Consider the following 15,993-nt stretch of genomic DNA (forward strand, 5'->3'; position numbering starts at 1 on the left):
GGAATTGGAGTGTTTACTGGTCTGGTCATCGGGAGGCTGTAGCTGACCTTGGTGAGGATGGTTTCAGTGGGGAGCATGGGGCAGGTTAAGGGATGGATGAGCATCACCAACGAGGAAGGGAGATGGGCAGCACAGACCGCTTTCAAGCAGAAAGGGGCTGTAATGTCCTCTGCTGTTGAATCTAATTTCCTACCTCTCACTTAGGTTAGCACTTGTTAATTGTTAAGCTGAAGGTTTTGACCCAGAGATAAAAAAAATGCTGCTTTTTGCCAGTAGGACTGGCCCTCAGGTTCCTACTAGGATATTGTAGCTGAGTAGATGGTTGGTCTCCTAATACCTGGTCTGTTCTTTCTGCTGCTCCTCTGACCCAGCTGAGATTGACTAAGATTGATTACAGCCAAGTCCTGGTTCTAGTGGAGCCTATCTCAGACCGTCCTCCCCTACCCCAACATACTCACATGTGCACGTGCATGCATGCACGCACACACACACACACACACACGCTGGCTGGCCTCTGTGTCTGGTGAGAGCTCAAGGATTTTTTTGCCTTCAACTTACCTCAACATGGAGACTTCTAACTTAGACACTACATCCTTGAAAATTCTAAGTGACTCTAGGCAATGGGCTACATTCTTCTCATAGCTTCCAACTTCTTTGATTTTGAAAAGCCATGATGACACATGAGAAATAGCAGTTGCAGTCTCCTCCCCTAAAACACAAAGTAGGCGCACACAGACACACGTAAACACACACACACAGTTACACGGCAGTAAACACTCAACAGGATGTAATGAAAGGTCTCCAGGGAGGGAGGCAGGGCCCCCATCTGGCTGTGCTGCTACCCTGTTTGAATAGGGTCCCCTGCCACCCTGACTGAGCAAATACCTCACATTTGGGGTGCCCAATTTCTTTACCTTTTAAAAGCAGGGTCAAAGCAGATGGCCCCTAATGTCTTTCTCAGCCCCGACATTCTGTAAGTCAGAGCAGTGCTTGGATGCGAAGCTCTCCCCCCATCTGCTCGCCACACCCCGGAGGCAAGGGTCACCTCTGGCATTATTGTTTCTCTCCTTTGGAACAAGTGCTTGGGCCCTACCCCCAGGGAAAGGCACGAGCCCTGTGAGGAACACCCCCACAGCTCCCGCATAGACCCCAGCTCACCCCGAGAGGGCTCATGGAGCAGCAAGCTCTCTGTGGATCTCCCCCTTTCTGTGAACTACAGGGCTACAGAGCCAGCCTGGCTCTGCTCTCTGAGAAGCCCCATCATCGGCTTCCATCAAATTCCGCCCACAGCCTTCCCCACACTCTCAGGCCAGAAACAAAGGACTGCCACAGAAGGTCAGTGGCATTTGCAGCCCTGGGATTTATTCCAAGGGGTGTGTGCAATAAATGGCCCCATATTCAATTTGCTTTTGCTCTCTCCACTCAAAGCAGCCTTTAAAGGGCACCTTCGAGAGGCTTTGAATGTTTAGGAAGAAGAGCTAAGTGGATATAGAGAGCCACACAACATGGCCTTGCTCCCCTCAAAGGAAACAAACCCATACCCGTAATTTCTGTCCATTTAGGTTCCCGGAAACTGTCCCACCTCCATTGGGGGGGCAGACTGCTGCCCTGAGTGTTTACCTCTATGTCTGGGCAGCTCCCCAGCATCATGTCCTCTCTGGGCACGGGCATGTCCCTGATGGCCAAGGCCACCAGGTTGGCTGGTCCTGAGCTACAGGAGGAGCATTTGAGGAGTAGGATGACAGGAAGCCAGGACAAAGGAGAATGACAATTGCTTCTTGTGCATAAAGTTGGGTTTGAAGAGCTAGCTGCTCCACCATTTTTCCTTCCCTTACATGTCTTTCCTTCCCTTTTCTCTTCCTTCCCTGCCTTCCATCCAGCACGTGTCTATAAATCTAAACCTACCATGGGTCTTCCAGCCTTGATCTCCGGAAGAGCCCAAATACACCCAGCATGAGGGGTGTGGTGTAGAGGTTGGGAATACCTCTCCAAGTCACACCACCAGGTTTGAAGCCTGGTGTCTCCACTGACCCTGTTTGGGTCTGGAGAAGTTCCCTCACTTCCCTGAGCTTGGATTCCGTACCTTTGTGGTGGGGATAAGAGCTCCACTGCCCCCATGGGATGTCAGGACTCAAGGAAACACAGCAGGCGAACCCCCTCTGCTTTTCTTTAGAGTGTCAGAGAGAGGAACCCCCAGTGCCTCCTCTCTCTGACTTTACTCACAGAGAATATTACCCAGAGACACGTGCTGTGTGGGTAGAGCCCAGAATCCCAGTCAATGCTGTACTTTCTAGGCTAGGGGTGCTGGTCACACTGCTTTGCTCATGGACATTGTCACCACTTCTTGAAATGTCCCTCCCCCCCTTCTGCTGCTCAGTGATTCGTTTCTGGAGGGCAGGGATTTTATCTGAGGCCTCTTATTCCCCAGCATCCACAAAATACATGGCAGTGCTCAATACAAGGTAACTCAAGGTCAGTTGATCAGCAATTTATTAAAAATCCATCCTTCCTGGGATTTACCCCATCTCCTCCCACCATGCTGTGTGGTGGTCCATCTCAGATACAACATTACTGAGTCCCTTAAATACATTACAACATGATTTCTGAATGCTGCTCAAAGCTGTATGAGGGGAAACGGTCATTCCTGGGCCTCAGGGAGAGTTGCAATCAGTGTATCTAGATGCAGGCAGGTGGGGCAGGGAAAGTTGGCTCGTCCAGTTTCGTGGTGCCAAGAAAGGGGCAGCCTTCACGGCTTTTCTGACAAAGTCTCAGCATTTTAGACTCCTGTCATTTGGTCGGTGTGGGATCTCAACCAGTTAGAAGGCGTGAAGATTTTCGAAATTGTTGTCAACCTTTTTGCCCTTTATGCCCCCCAAAGCATAATGAAATGTGATAAGGACAGCTGGCTGCCACATCCCCCCTCCTGCAGCACCCCAGGAAGCAGGATTGGTCCCAGCGTGTCACCGACCTGGTCAGCAGCATCCGGATGACAGCCACTCCCTGGTGTGGCTGTCCGCTGAGGCTGAGACCCACCCCCCACCCCAGTCAACTTGGAGCCCTCTGCTCACAGCCTGATAGCCAGGTCCCAAAAGCCAACTCAGCAGTGCCACAACATCTAAATCGGGGCTGGGGGGGCCGGGGGGAGGAACAGAACCTCTAGAACCCTTCATGTCAGTAATGTGCCAAGGGAGGGATTCCTTTGGGACCCAGATGGTTGTGATAGTGCTCCCAGGAAACACAAGTCAGATCAAGGAAGTCCATGATCCTAGGGACCATCCTCCTCCAGTTAGGATGCTTTGTGGGTCCTGAAGGAGAGAGTTTAATTTATAGTGTGTGTGTAGGGGTGGGGGTCACCATTCCACCACCATTCAGCAGCCACTTCATGCTCAGTTAGGGACGATGGAGAGTCCAGAGCTTGATTATGAATGGTTCATGCCTCTAAAAGCTTATAATTGTGTGTGTGAGTGGGGGGCGGGGGAGATAAGTCTTGTTTCTCTCATGCAGGGAGAGGCACAAAATGTAATGGGGGTTTGACTCTTCATCACTCCATTCTAGGTAGGAAGCTGAAAACGCCATTACATTTACTGCTGGGATTCTGGGCAATAGAGTGGGAGGGTCCGGGATGCAAACCATGAGGAGTTGGGGGGTTTTCTCCTTTCCAGTGTCCCAAACACATCCTCCAGGCCAAGCCAGCAGGCTGTGTTCCTGGCTCTCCCAGGGGGAAAATCAGCTCTGCCCAGAGGCTTCCTACCTGAGAGCCTTTGGACCATGGGTCCAACACCCTGTCAGGATGGAAGTGATAACGACGGGGGCCCTGGGATTTCATCCTAAACTTTTCCTGGGCCTTCAGCATAGCAGAAAAGGCCTTCTTCTTCAAATATGGAGGGATAGGGTACTCCAACATTTTCTGTGCAAGGCATTGTGCTGGCAGCTTAAGGCAAGGGATTGAGAAACTACAGCTCACAGGCAAAATCTGTCTCACTGCCTGTTTCTGTAAATAAAGGTTTATTGGCACACAGCCACGCTCATTGTTAATGTATTGTCTGTGGCTGCTTTCATGCTGCCACGGCAGAGTTCAATAGTTGCAACAGAGACCATATGGCCCCCAAAGCCTAAGATATTTCCTATCTGGTTCTTTATAAAAAATTTTGCTCATCTCTGCTCTAGCAGGGGGAGCCAAAGCTGGATGAGATAGTCCCTGACGTACAAGAGAATGTTGCCCAATTTCAGAGACAGACGGAAGCTTCAATAACTACAGTACAGTTCTGGGATGGATGCAATATAGGTAGAAGCCACTTAGAATGGGAGGAGATGGCTTTATGAGGAACATTTCAGTTATATACATCGCAATTCAGGTAAGTCACTTTTCAGGTGCTCAGTGGCCACTTGTGGCCAGTGGCCGTTGTATTGGACGGTGTTCGTGGACGGAGGCCACAGATGCTGAACACAGTTGTGTGGATTTTATTCTGTAGGAAATCGAGAGCTGCTGGGGATTTCTGAGCTGTGCTTTGGATGTTCTCTGGAGATGTTGTCTGGAGAGATGAGAAAGGGGGGATATTATGAGGCCAGGGCAAGAGTATGGTTGACAGCTAAGAAGGGCGTGTACTACATCACAGCAGCAGCAGTGGGTCACAAGAGGAAGCTGGGGAGACACTGGAAGAAATACGACAGGGGACCAACAGGTTGGAGTCGGAGTGGGGTGGGGGAGGGTTAGGATGACAGCCACGCCGCTTGAATGCAACAATCATCCACCCATCTTTGTATCCCTGGCTGTACCATGCACTGGTTAGCAAGTCGGGGGCCTCCCTGACAGTCATGACAAAGACCCAGAATTCCAAAGTTCCACTGCTCTCAGACACGCCAAACTTAAGTTCTAGATGGGTTCATCTCAGTGCTTCATCTTGATTTCACCTTCCTTGCTGATCAGATGTGGCCAGCCTCTCTCAAGCTCACCAAACTCTTTAGACACTGTATTGACGCATGATTGGATCCAGCCATTTGTCTATGCTAGGTACCAAATTCCCCACAGTGTGTTTGGTCAAGAAGTTTTGTTTTTTTTTTTTCCTGTTTTTCCTGACACTCTGTCCTCCCTCACTCACATGGTTTCCAGCTTATAAAGTGCTTTTAAGTCCATGATTTCCCCTGCTCCTCACAACAGCCCCAGAAGGAAGGAAGGAAAGGTATTACTGTCTTCATTCTACAGATGGGGAGATGCAACCCACAGGCCTCAAAGGGCTTCTGTAAGTTACAGCTAGGGAATTTGGGGGGAATAGGACTTGGTATATCGATGTGTGTGTCCCAGCATTGATCAAATCCAGAACCAAACTGTTCCTTGGGCACATGCCACATGGTAGTAGTCACTGTACTTAGGAGCTTTGATGTAGATTGTCATTTCATTGCACAAATGCTCACCTGTTATTGATGGGAAAACCAAAGTGCAGGGTACATGGCTCCTTCAAGGTCATGCAGCTAGTAAGCTGCAGGGCAGGGCTCAAATCCAGAACTTACTCCAAGACCAGTGGTGCTTTTCCTCCACCTCCCAGCTCCCTGTCAAAGCCCTAGTCTATCTACCCTTGTCTCAGAAACTGTCCTGTGTCTGCTTGATGGGTTTTAGGGAGACATGGTTTGCTCTGTGGTGTCATCTCCAGGAGTGCAATGATGAGTCATAGTAGAGCGGGATTCTTCTGTTCGTTTTATTAAGGACCTGTGATGTGTTAGGCATTATGGGGATAAAGGATGATGGTGACAAGGATGATGATGATGACAATGATGACAATACGGGGGCAGCAACAGCAGCAGTTGCTTACCATGTGCAGTGCTTACCATGTTTGTGACACCATTAGTGAGTTTCATCTTCATACCAGCCCCGACATGGGTATTGGTATTAGTCCCATTTTATAGATGAGGAACCCGAGGCACGGGGATGTTAGGTGCCTCGCCCAAACTCATATGGCTAGGAATTGTCCCAGCCAAGACAAATAAGAAATCATTTCTATCCTCTGAGCTGCTTGGGGAAGTCAACATGCAAAAGGACCATTTTAATGTCCGGCATATTACAAGCCACATTCCATGTCAGTTGACAATGTTAGGACAATTTTAAGTATTTTCTCTTGACGGGGAGAAACTGACACACCCCCAGGCCCTGACTCCCAGTACTTTCCCACCATCATCCTGTAACTAACACAGTCTTCCCTTTCTCCTGCCGAGGTCAGGTTCTTAACAACCTGGACAGCCACCTGAAGAAATCTGAATATTTTCGCTTCCTGTGGTTCCCGCACAGCGAGAACGTCAGCGTCATCTACCAGGACCACACCAACAAGGTAGCAACAGCATCATTCCCATCCTTACACAGAGCCTGCAGTCCCCAGGGTGGCTGACATTTGTCATTGTCCTGATGATCAGTGAGGTGTGAGAGGGAAAGCAAGAGTGAACATCACTGAGCATGAGGACAGAAACAGAAAAGGTGGGAGGGTGGAAGGAGGAAGGAAAGTTGGCCCATAAGGGTGCAATGTGACCACAGGTAGGGATGTGTAGGAGTGAGGTCAAGGGACAGCCTAGATGTGGGAGAGGGAAGCAGAAGTATTGGCAGGACGGGATAGGATAAGATGAGTTCAAGGCGGCTGGGCTATACCTCTAACCACCTAATACACCTCCACCTTCCCTCCAACACCCCCATCTTCCCCACCCCCAACTGGACAAGTGAAGGAATCAATAGTTTTGTCTCTCCCCTTAGCAAATGGGCTGCTTCTTGGCAGAACACAAAGCCATCACTTAGGATGAATGTTCATGGGACAAGTCAAGCAAAAGCAATGACACTCATTGTGTGTTAGGGGCTGGCAAGGGGTTCGCTGGACACCTGCCTCATGGGCCCAGAAGAGGAGGGACAGATGTACGTCTTTGTCTTGTGCAGAATAAATACATACATAAATACACATGAAATGAAAGGGGCACGAGATTTGGCTGTGTCACCAAGAAGTGAGGCTCCCAATTGTCCTGACAGGTGGGTCACCCCCCCCCAAACACACACATGCAGCCACTCCTGGGACACATCTCTCTCAAGGGGACACTGTGATGCATAGGTCAGAAGGCAGCCACTGATTCCTACTCCAGAAACCAATAATGCATTCTATGGTAACTAACAAATTTAAATGTGTATGTATATGTATTTATATATATATGAAGGCAGCTGAGCTCTGGCCCTGAACTGATCACAGATTCTTCTTCCCAGCCCCCCCTCCTCTTCTGCCAGCTGGTTTTGGGACTATGCCATCGGATTCTATTTACTGGAGTTCCTGCTCTGGGTCAGGTAGGAATGCAAGGGTACCTTTTTCCAGTATCTGCTATATGCTATTGAGGATGTGGTCCATCAGAAGAATGACACCCTGGGGACACCTGGGTGGCTCAGTTGGTTAAGCAGCTGCCTTCAGCTCGGGTGGCTCAGTCGGTTAAGTGGCTGCCTTCAGCTCAGGTTATGATCCCAGGGTCCTGGGATCAAGTCTCACAACGGGCTGCCTGTTCAGCGGGGAGTCTGCTTCTGCCTCTCTGCCTGCCGCTCCCCCTGCTTTGTGCTCTCTTGACAAATAAATAAAATCTTAAAAAAAAAAAGAAGAAGAATGACACCCTGGCCTTTATGCATGTAAGTTGGTTCTGTGTCCTGGGTCTAGATCAGTGATTTTCAACCCTGCCTGTACATTCAAATCACCTGAGAAGCTTTTTAAAAAATACCAATGCTCAGGCTCCACTATCTGGCCCCCAGATGATGTAAATGTTCTCATATTGTCCTATTTTCTACCTCCTTCCCCGCCTAAAATCTGTGCTTATGCTCAGGCCCCGTGTCTGCCGGTAGACATGGAACTGTGAGCGATGGGGAAGGTTTCATGGGGCCTTGAATGGTAACTTTGCATCCAGCCAAGACATGGAATGGCGTCATATAATTTTTTGAAACAGTTTATACATGCAAAATAATACAGAAAACATAAAGTATAAAAAACCATGTAATAAGCACCCATGTGGTTACCACCAGCTTAAGAAATGAAACAACACAAATAAAATTGGAGAGCTCTTTGTGAAGTCCCAAATCACAGCCTCCAAGGGATTACCAAGAAGTAATCACTGCCCTGAACTTCATGCTTATCATTCCCTTGCTTTTTAGTTTTATGAATCCTGAAATAATTTGATTTGGTAATTCAGCTTCAATAGTGACAATTACCCATGTTGATATGGATAGCTATTAATTACTCATATTACACTGTTCATGATGTGTTTATCCATACTCAGATTCTATTTGGGTTGTTTCCAGGATTTTTTCTTTTTCCGTTACAAACGATATTACTGTGAACAGTCTCAACTATTGCTCCTGGTGCCCCTTTTTCTTTTTTTTGTCCTGAGTGGAATTTGTCATGCATGGAATACTCACCAGTGGAATTCCTGGGCCATCCAGTGTATCTTCAGCCTTAATCAGATCCAATTGTTCTCCCAAATCCAATTGTTCTCCCAAGTGGTTATATACCAAGTTACCTCGCTGGGCACTATCAGATTCTCTGTGCTCCGCAAGCCAGTCAAAATTGGAATTGTCAGGCTTTTACATTTTCATGTGACATGTATTAAATAGTATCTTACTGTGATTTTGAATTCTTATTTCCACGCTTACTCATACGGGTGCACAGTTTTTCATTTTATTGATCCTTCGGATTTCTCGCCTGTGAAGCACCTATTTATGTATTTTGCCCTTTTAAAAAATTTGGTGGCTACTTTTTTTTTTTTTTTTACTGTCCTGTAAGGTTTTATTGATGTATTTTGGGCACTCAGTTTTTGTGTTGCAACATCTCCCTGTTTGTGTTGTCTTTCACTTTTATGGCTTTTTCTTTTTTTGATGTGTAGATGTATTTAATGTTAATATAGTGAAATTTAGCCATCTCTTCTTTCACCTTGGGGACTTCTGTGTCTTATTAAGAAATCCTTCCCTAACAAAAGGGCATAAAAGCCCATCAAGGGTGGGACTGAGGACAGGACGTGCGGAACCAGCTGGAGTTCTCGTCAGTCCTAGATGCTGGACGCAGCTGAGACCTTCGGCACCGTAGGTCTGCATCCGGGCATCTGGGCAAGACTTGGCCTCCCCTGGGGTGGGGGAGCTACAGGTGACACCGCCTGGGACCCACGCTAGGGTGACTAACTGCTTGGAAGGTGTTAGAGAGTGAAATGCAAGCCAGGACTCATTGCATCTGAGCAGGGAAGGGACAGGGAGCCGTGACGAAGCCCGCCTGGGGGCCACTGCTCCAGCAGAATATGGATGGGAGCATGTGGAAAATGCTGGGTGAGGCTTTCTCTCCACCTTCCATCATGGCCTCTCAGCAGCTTTCTATGTGTGTGTCCAGGGAGCCCGAGCCCAGTGAGCACCCAAATAAGTTGGGCTCTAAATCACTGCTGCCCCTTCCGGGCCTGAGTGGATGCTCTGTGAGAGCTTCGCAGCCTCCGAGCTCAGCCCATGTGGCTCTGGCTTAGCTGCTTCTGGAAACCTGTCCACCCGTCTCACCCTGGCAGCTCTGCGGCGCTCACTAAGCTGTGTGCCCAAAGGGGTGGGAATGAGAAGTGAATAACAGATTGTACTTGGTGGTTTAATGGCTGCTTTCAACAAGACTCACTGTGTCCCTGCAAGGGCGGGGACCCTGTCTATCCCATCACACTCGGTCCCCAGTGCCCCAAACAGTGCCTGGCACTTACGGGAGGCTCTGGGATATCTGTGTAAGAAACACCAAATAAAAGGGTGCCTGGGGGGCTCAGTCGGTTGGGCGACTGCCTTTGGCTCAGGTCATGATTCCAGGGTCCTGGGATCGAGCCCCACGTCGGGCTCCCCGCTCAGCGGGGAGCCTGCTTCTCCCTCTCCCTCTGCCTGCCGCTCCCCCTGCTTGTGCTCTCTGTCAAATGGATAAATAAAATCTTAAAAAAGAAAGAAAGAAAGAAGTGCCAGTTGAAAAGCTTGGTGCCTGTCTTTGAGGAGTTCAGTGATGGTCCACTGTAGGAGTGATGGTGGTGGCCAGAGCTGACCAGGACAAAAAGGCAGGGTGTCCGTTGGGAACAGGTCCCTGGAGGGTGAGCCAGGGCCGAGGCCAAGCTCAGCTCCTCTGGTTAGAATACCCTGTGCCCAGGGGCCATTGGAAGCCCCACCACGGCCAGGTGGCCTCTGAGACACCAGAGAGCATCTGCCTTGAAACAGACGACATCCTTCTCCCACCCCGCCCCTGCAGCATGTACCCAGGTACCCTTTCTGAGTCCCAGGAAACTTGGCAGCTTGGGACCATGGGAGGAGCATGAGCTATGGATTCAAGTGGACCTGGACTCTGATCCTCACCCCTTCATATTCCTGCTGTGTGACTCTGGGTAAATCACTCAGCCTCTCTGAGCTGTGGCTTACCCATGTATAAAGTAGAGCCTCCAGCAACAGTTGGGTTGTTTGGAGGAGTCAATATCGAGTCTGCATGAAAGGTGTTCCCTAGACCTTACTTCCCTCCCTTCTCACAATAGCTTCTGGTGCCCCACCCAAGGGGCAGGATGCAAAGGCCCTGAGTCTGCGGTTATCTGTACCCCCCTCAAGGTGCTCTGAGCAGCTGGGATGGATTTTTGACAGGCAATGAGATGGCAGGGAAGCGACAAGGGACAGTGACAGGTGTCTGGAGAGGGTACCTCTAAGCAGAAGCCACCCACAGGCAGGGAGAAGCCAGACCAAGCCTTGTGACCAGGAGTCTTGAGTGATTCCAGGAGGGCATGAACTACCACTGATGTGATTCGAGCCAGTTCAGCTCGCAGGAGCCCGAGCGGGCAGGAACTGGGTTCATGAACGGGGTGCCTGGACAGGCCCCCACAACCAGCCTCAGGGCCTGCGTCCCCTTTGGGTATGTATCTAAAAGAATTGAAAGCAGAGACTTAAAGAGAGATTTGCACACCCATGTTCACAGCAGCAGTATTCACATTAGCCAAAAGGTGGAGGCAGCCCACGGGTCCGACATGTGGTCTCTACTTACAATGGCATGTTACTCGGCCTTAAAAAAGGAAGTTTTGACACAGGCTACATACATGGATGAACCTGGAGGACAAGATGCTGAGGGAAAGAAGCCAGTAGCAAAAGGCAAATACTGTACGATTGCACTTGTGTGAGGCCCCGAGAGCAGTCAAATTCATGGACACAGAAAGCAGAATGGGGGTTGCCAGGGGCAGGGGGACAAGGGCATGGGGAGTTGTTTACTGGGGACAGAATTTCAGCTTTTGCAAGATTCCGGAGATTCACTCCACAACAACGTGAATATAATTAACACTGCTCAGCATCATACTTAAAAATGGCTAAGATGGTGAATTTAATGTTAACGTGTTTTTTGCCACAATTAAGAATGAAAAAAAAACCCAAACACTGAAAACAAGGTAGTCGTCAGTGACAGAGTAGGGCATGCCTGTGGGCTATCCAGAAGGGGCTTCTACCAGGGTCGGGAGGGTGACGTGGGGCCACATCTGCGTCCCCAAGAAGGTTTCTGAGCTCCGGAGAAGGGGAAGCGACAGAGTCCGTAGAGGAGGTTTGTAAGGAACTCAGCCTATGGTTTGTAAGCACACCGCTGGGACTCACTAAATGCTGGATAATAGGATTATCTTTTTTTAAAAAGATTTTATTTTTCAGAGCGCACAAGCAGGGACAGGGAGAAGCAGGCTCCCTACTGAGCAGGGAGCCCGATGCAGGACTCGATCCCAGGACCCCGGGATCACGACCCGAGCAGAAGGCAGACGCTTAACCGACTGAGCTGCCCAGGCGCCCCGATAATATGATTATTAATTGCCCCTCTGTGCTGCCCCTCCAGCTCCTTCCTGCCGGGCCTCGTGGGCTGGATCAATCGCTGCTTCTTCTGGCTCCTGTTCACCAGGAAAAAGGAGAGCAGCAACCTCAGCTACAAGATCTTCAGCTACGAGTGCCGTTTCAAGCAGCACGTCCAGGACTGGGCCATCCCCAGGTGGGGACTGTGCGGGCCAGGCTGCAGGGGGTCGGGGTCGAAGAGACCCCCTTGGGTCCTTGCCACAGCCCCGGCACATACACTGTCAGCCAGGTTCCCAGTCCTACCCATTATCAGTAGGGGGCACACTGGAGGCTGAGTCCCCTTCTGGCACCCTTGTACCTAGCCGTTCTTCCTGTGAGGGGACACCAGTCGCAGAGTGCCCTCTGTTCTCCTGTCAATCCCTCTCCAGCCCCGGGGGTGGGTCCCAGCATATGGGCTTGGAGTGTGGGCCTTCCTGCCCAGCTTCTGGACAGAGCCCGCCTGGCATGCTAGGGGCAGGTACTCTGCCGTTGGAGGGATGCCCGGTGAGGACCTAAGCTAGGTCTATAGCCCCAGAACTCATGACAGCTTTGTCTCAGACTGGTCCCCTCCCTCCATCTCTCCCCAGGAAAAGGGGGTGATGGTGCCCAGGGCTTAGGGGATGCCCCTGTCACTGCGTTGAAGGCCTGAGGCATTACTGTCCCAGGGGGGATATTAGAACAAGTGGAAGTATTAGAATCGGACTTTGTCAGAAAAGGAAGAGGCCTGGGGTGTGGGACAGCTGTGGCCAGACACCCAAGGGGAGCCCGTGACTGGGTGGGGGTCCGGGGCCGAACCAGGAGCCATAGCAGCTCCCCAGGAGACACATTCTCAGGCTCTCCTTAGCAGCCACCGGCGTGGGCCTCCTTCCACGCAGGGAGCCCCCGTCCCCGGCGCGGGCTGGGGGCCTGGCAGAGCCCTGTGTGAGGGCTCCCGGAGACCCCTCCCTGAGGTCTGGGTTCTGTCCCCCTGGCCAAGTGCAGAGAGAAGACCAAGGAGGCCTTGCTGGAACTGAAGGCCATGCTGGAGGCCCACCCCAAGATGGTGGCCCACTACCCCGTGGAGGTCCGCTTCACCCGCGGGGATGACATCCTGCTAAGCCCCTGCTTCCAGAGGGACAGCTGCTACATGAACATCATCATGTACAGGTGACCGGCTCACTGGGAGCGGTGGGGCTGGGGCTGGGGTGCGGGAAGCAGCCCCTCCGCTTTGGAAGGACCCCTCTGCTCACCCATCTTTCAGGCGTGCGATCTCGTGTGCTTACACTGGTTGATGGTTCTGAGAGCCTGGAACGCTGTGTTGAGAAGGATTCTAAGGCCAGGTTTAGGTTTAGCAGAAAAGAGGACCATGCTGCATTCGAGCTGTCTACCTGGATGCATTTGCCCATCCGGACCACCACCTCCAGGTGCTGTGCAGATACCGAACGCTCACAGCGGCATTATCTTTTTCCTAGTTAGTTATACATAGCAGTCTCCAGGAGAAGGCTTATGGACACGTGCACAGTTCAAGAAGTTCATCTCTTAAAAAATGTCCTGTAAAATGTGTCTTCCTTCTGCCTCCTCTTCCCACCTGTCATTGATAATAGCCCTCTTCTGACCTCACAAAAGAAAAAATAGCTTTTGCCCAGCTTGAATCTTACTATGATGTATCTCTCCAGCTTGTAAAAACCTCAAACCTAGAGGATGCCTAAGGGAAGATGAAAGAATGCACTGTTCCAGAAAGGTGTCATGAAAAGCCAGAAGAGAGAGTTTTGGAAAGATGCATTGAGTGGGAAGCAGCTTCTTTCACTCAGGGACAGACTTCTGGCTCAACCTTACCTGTCTGTCCCTCTGTCTGTCTTCTCCGTACCTGTGAATGCAAATCAGAAGTGAGAAAGTTGCCATGGGTATGCATCGTGTTTATTTGAATTTTGAGAAGTTTTGACTTAGACTTTTTCTGTCAGTAAGTCTGACTTGGTTGATGGGCAGTGAGGACTGACTGACTAGGTGATGAGATTTTCTCTCCTCTCCCTCTCCCTCTGCCCTTCCCCCATTTTCTCTCTTACTCTCAAAGGAAGGAAGGAAGGAAAGAAGATTTCCATGGCATTAAAAAAGAAGATGGCATATTTTATATGTTACACCATAAAGATGTGTTCGTGTGTATTATATTTAAACTCATGGTAATTTTCAATGCCAGCTATAAAATATGTGAGAGAAAGCAACCCTTTATGAAATCCCTCTGGTGATGAGCAATGAGCAAAAACCCTCAGGTTGCACTACTGTCCATGTCCTGTGGGCCGAGCCACCGGCTTGATCTCTAAACCACATGCTGGGCCTGGCAGGGAGAAGGTGCCACATTACTGTGCTGGGATGCTCAGGGCAGGGACAGGGCCTCACCTCCTTCTGCTCCCCACCAGGCCCTATGGCAAGGACGTGCCCCGGCTGGACTACTGGCTGACCTACGAGACCATCATGAAGAAGGTCGGGGGCAGGCCCCACTGGGCCAAGGTAGGATTTGCCAGCGAGAGGCTCACAGGGCCCTCGGCCGGGCAGCCACTGTGAGCTGGGGGTTCCCAGAGGGTGCCTCTCTTCCCTGGTCCTCGGCCTGCCCAAGGCTCAGAAGTTGGGATCCAGGGGCTGAGCGAGTCACAGGAAGGAAGGGTTCCACCGCATTACCCAGACCCAGCTGCCCCCTGCATCCATGTTCCAACAGCTCAGTACTTGGTGTACTTGGTGACAACTCCCTTGGAGTGTTCAGAGACATTTCTCATCCTAAATTGCATTTGATTCCCATAGAAACCCCATGAGCAGGATAAGGCAGGAGTCCGTGAACCCCTTTAACAGATAGGGAACTGAGAGTCTCTCAGAGATGATGAGACTGACTTACTAATTAGCAGTAGAATTGGGACCAGAGCCCTCTCCACTGTCACACTGGGGGGTGCCAAAGGGAATGCAGAGTTTCATGTAAACACTGTAACACCTTCCTTCTTTACCTTCCCAGAACTTCCTCTCTCCTGTTTGGGTCTCTACATTATGTGTGTGCGCACACGCGTGCATGCCTGTGCCTGGGTATGTGTGTGCACACGCGTGCACGGGTAGATAGGGGTGCATTTTGCATGCCTGCCTGCGTGTGTGCGTGAGTGCATGCACGCGTGTGTCCGGGGATAGGAGTGTCGTGTATGCAGGTGTACAGACTCAGGGTTGCCCGGTTGCAGCCCCACTGAGATGCCAGCCCCAGGGAATAAGGCCAATTGTGTCTGGTTGCTTCCACAGGCCCACAACTGCACCCGGAAGGACTTTGAGAAAATGTACCCAGCCTTTTCGAAGTTCTGTGCCATCCGAGAGAAGCTGGACCCCACCGGGATGTTCCTAAATGCGTATCTGGAGAAGGTGTTCTACTGAAGCAGAAATGGGCCCACCCCATCTCATCCCTCAGGCCCACCTCCAGTGAGGCTGAAGGCTCAACGTCCCACGGGCCTGGAGGGGAGCAGACCTCTCTCTGCGGGCCCTCTGCGGCCGACCAACCCCCAGCCATGAGCCTGGATCTGCGCAGGGCTCCTTGTTTTCCTAATTTCTATATCTTCACAACAACCCCACGCAAAGAGCACCCAAGTTTCCATGGACTTCATTTATATGCGGCAGTCCCTTTTCCTGAACCTACAGTCACCACATTCTGTTTTCCCAGAAAATAGAGAAACCCCAAAATGTTACGCTTAAGAGGTTGGGGATTCAGTCATTCACGGGTTCCGCCTTCCAGCTAGGGGTCTGTGACTCCCGGGCCCCTAATAACATGTGTTTGGGCACAGTTGTCGTGTGTACTTCCTCCTACACCTTTGAGGGTTTCTCAAGTGCTCTGGGGCTGCCCTCTTCCAGTTTCTGTCTGTCCACCTGACTTCCATCACCTGACCTTCAAACGTCTATTTCAGGGGATGTGTGGGGAGTGGGCCTACTCCTCGCCTTCTTTAAATAAAGACCAAGAATTATTCACTCTCTGCCCCCCACCTCTTCATCTCCACGTTATTCTTTGGGAACAGGAGCCTCACTCGTTTCCTGGCTTCCCTCCAGAGGTAATGGTCTTGGGCCTGCCTGGAAAATGTTCTTCATATCCTTTTACAAATTTAGTTCCATCTGGCCTCTGACCTATCACCCTCTGTGGCCATTCTTTTGTGAATATTCACTGAATA

The 15,993-nt window shown here is 50.6% G+C and overlaps 1 protein-coding gene across 1 annotated transcript in view; it reads left to right on the top strand.

Moving 5' to 3' along the window:
• LOC110588464 (L-gulonolactone oxidase) overlaps positions 1–15,776 on the top strand; it is a 31,506-nt gene extending 15,730 nt beyond the window's left edge. Inside the window, exons 7-12 of the mRNA XM_044912807.1 lie at positions 6,213–6,320; positions 7,230–7,306; positions 11,841–11,990; positions 12,815–12,979; positions 14,227–14,317; positions 15,083–15,776. Coding sequence (XP_044768742.1) covers positions 6,213–6,320; positions 7,230–7,306; positions 11,841–11,990; positions 12,815–12,979; positions 14,227–14,317; positions 15,083–15,211 — 720 coding nt within the window. The 3' untranslated portion in view covers positions 15,212–15,776. The remainder of the gene's footprint in view (positions 1–6,212; positions 6,321–7,229; positions 7,307–11,840; positions 11,991–12,814; positions 12,980–14,226; positions 14,318–15,082) is intronic.
• Positions 15,777–15,993: the final 217 nt, after the last annotated feature.

Source organism: Neomonachus schauinslandi, chromosome 2 (genome assembly GCF_002201575.2).
Source record: "Neomonachus schauinslandi chromosome 2, ASM220157v2, whole genome shotgun sequence".
NCBI lineage: Eukaryota > Metazoa > Chordata > Mammalia > Carnivora > Phocidae > Neomonachus > Neomonachus schauinslandi.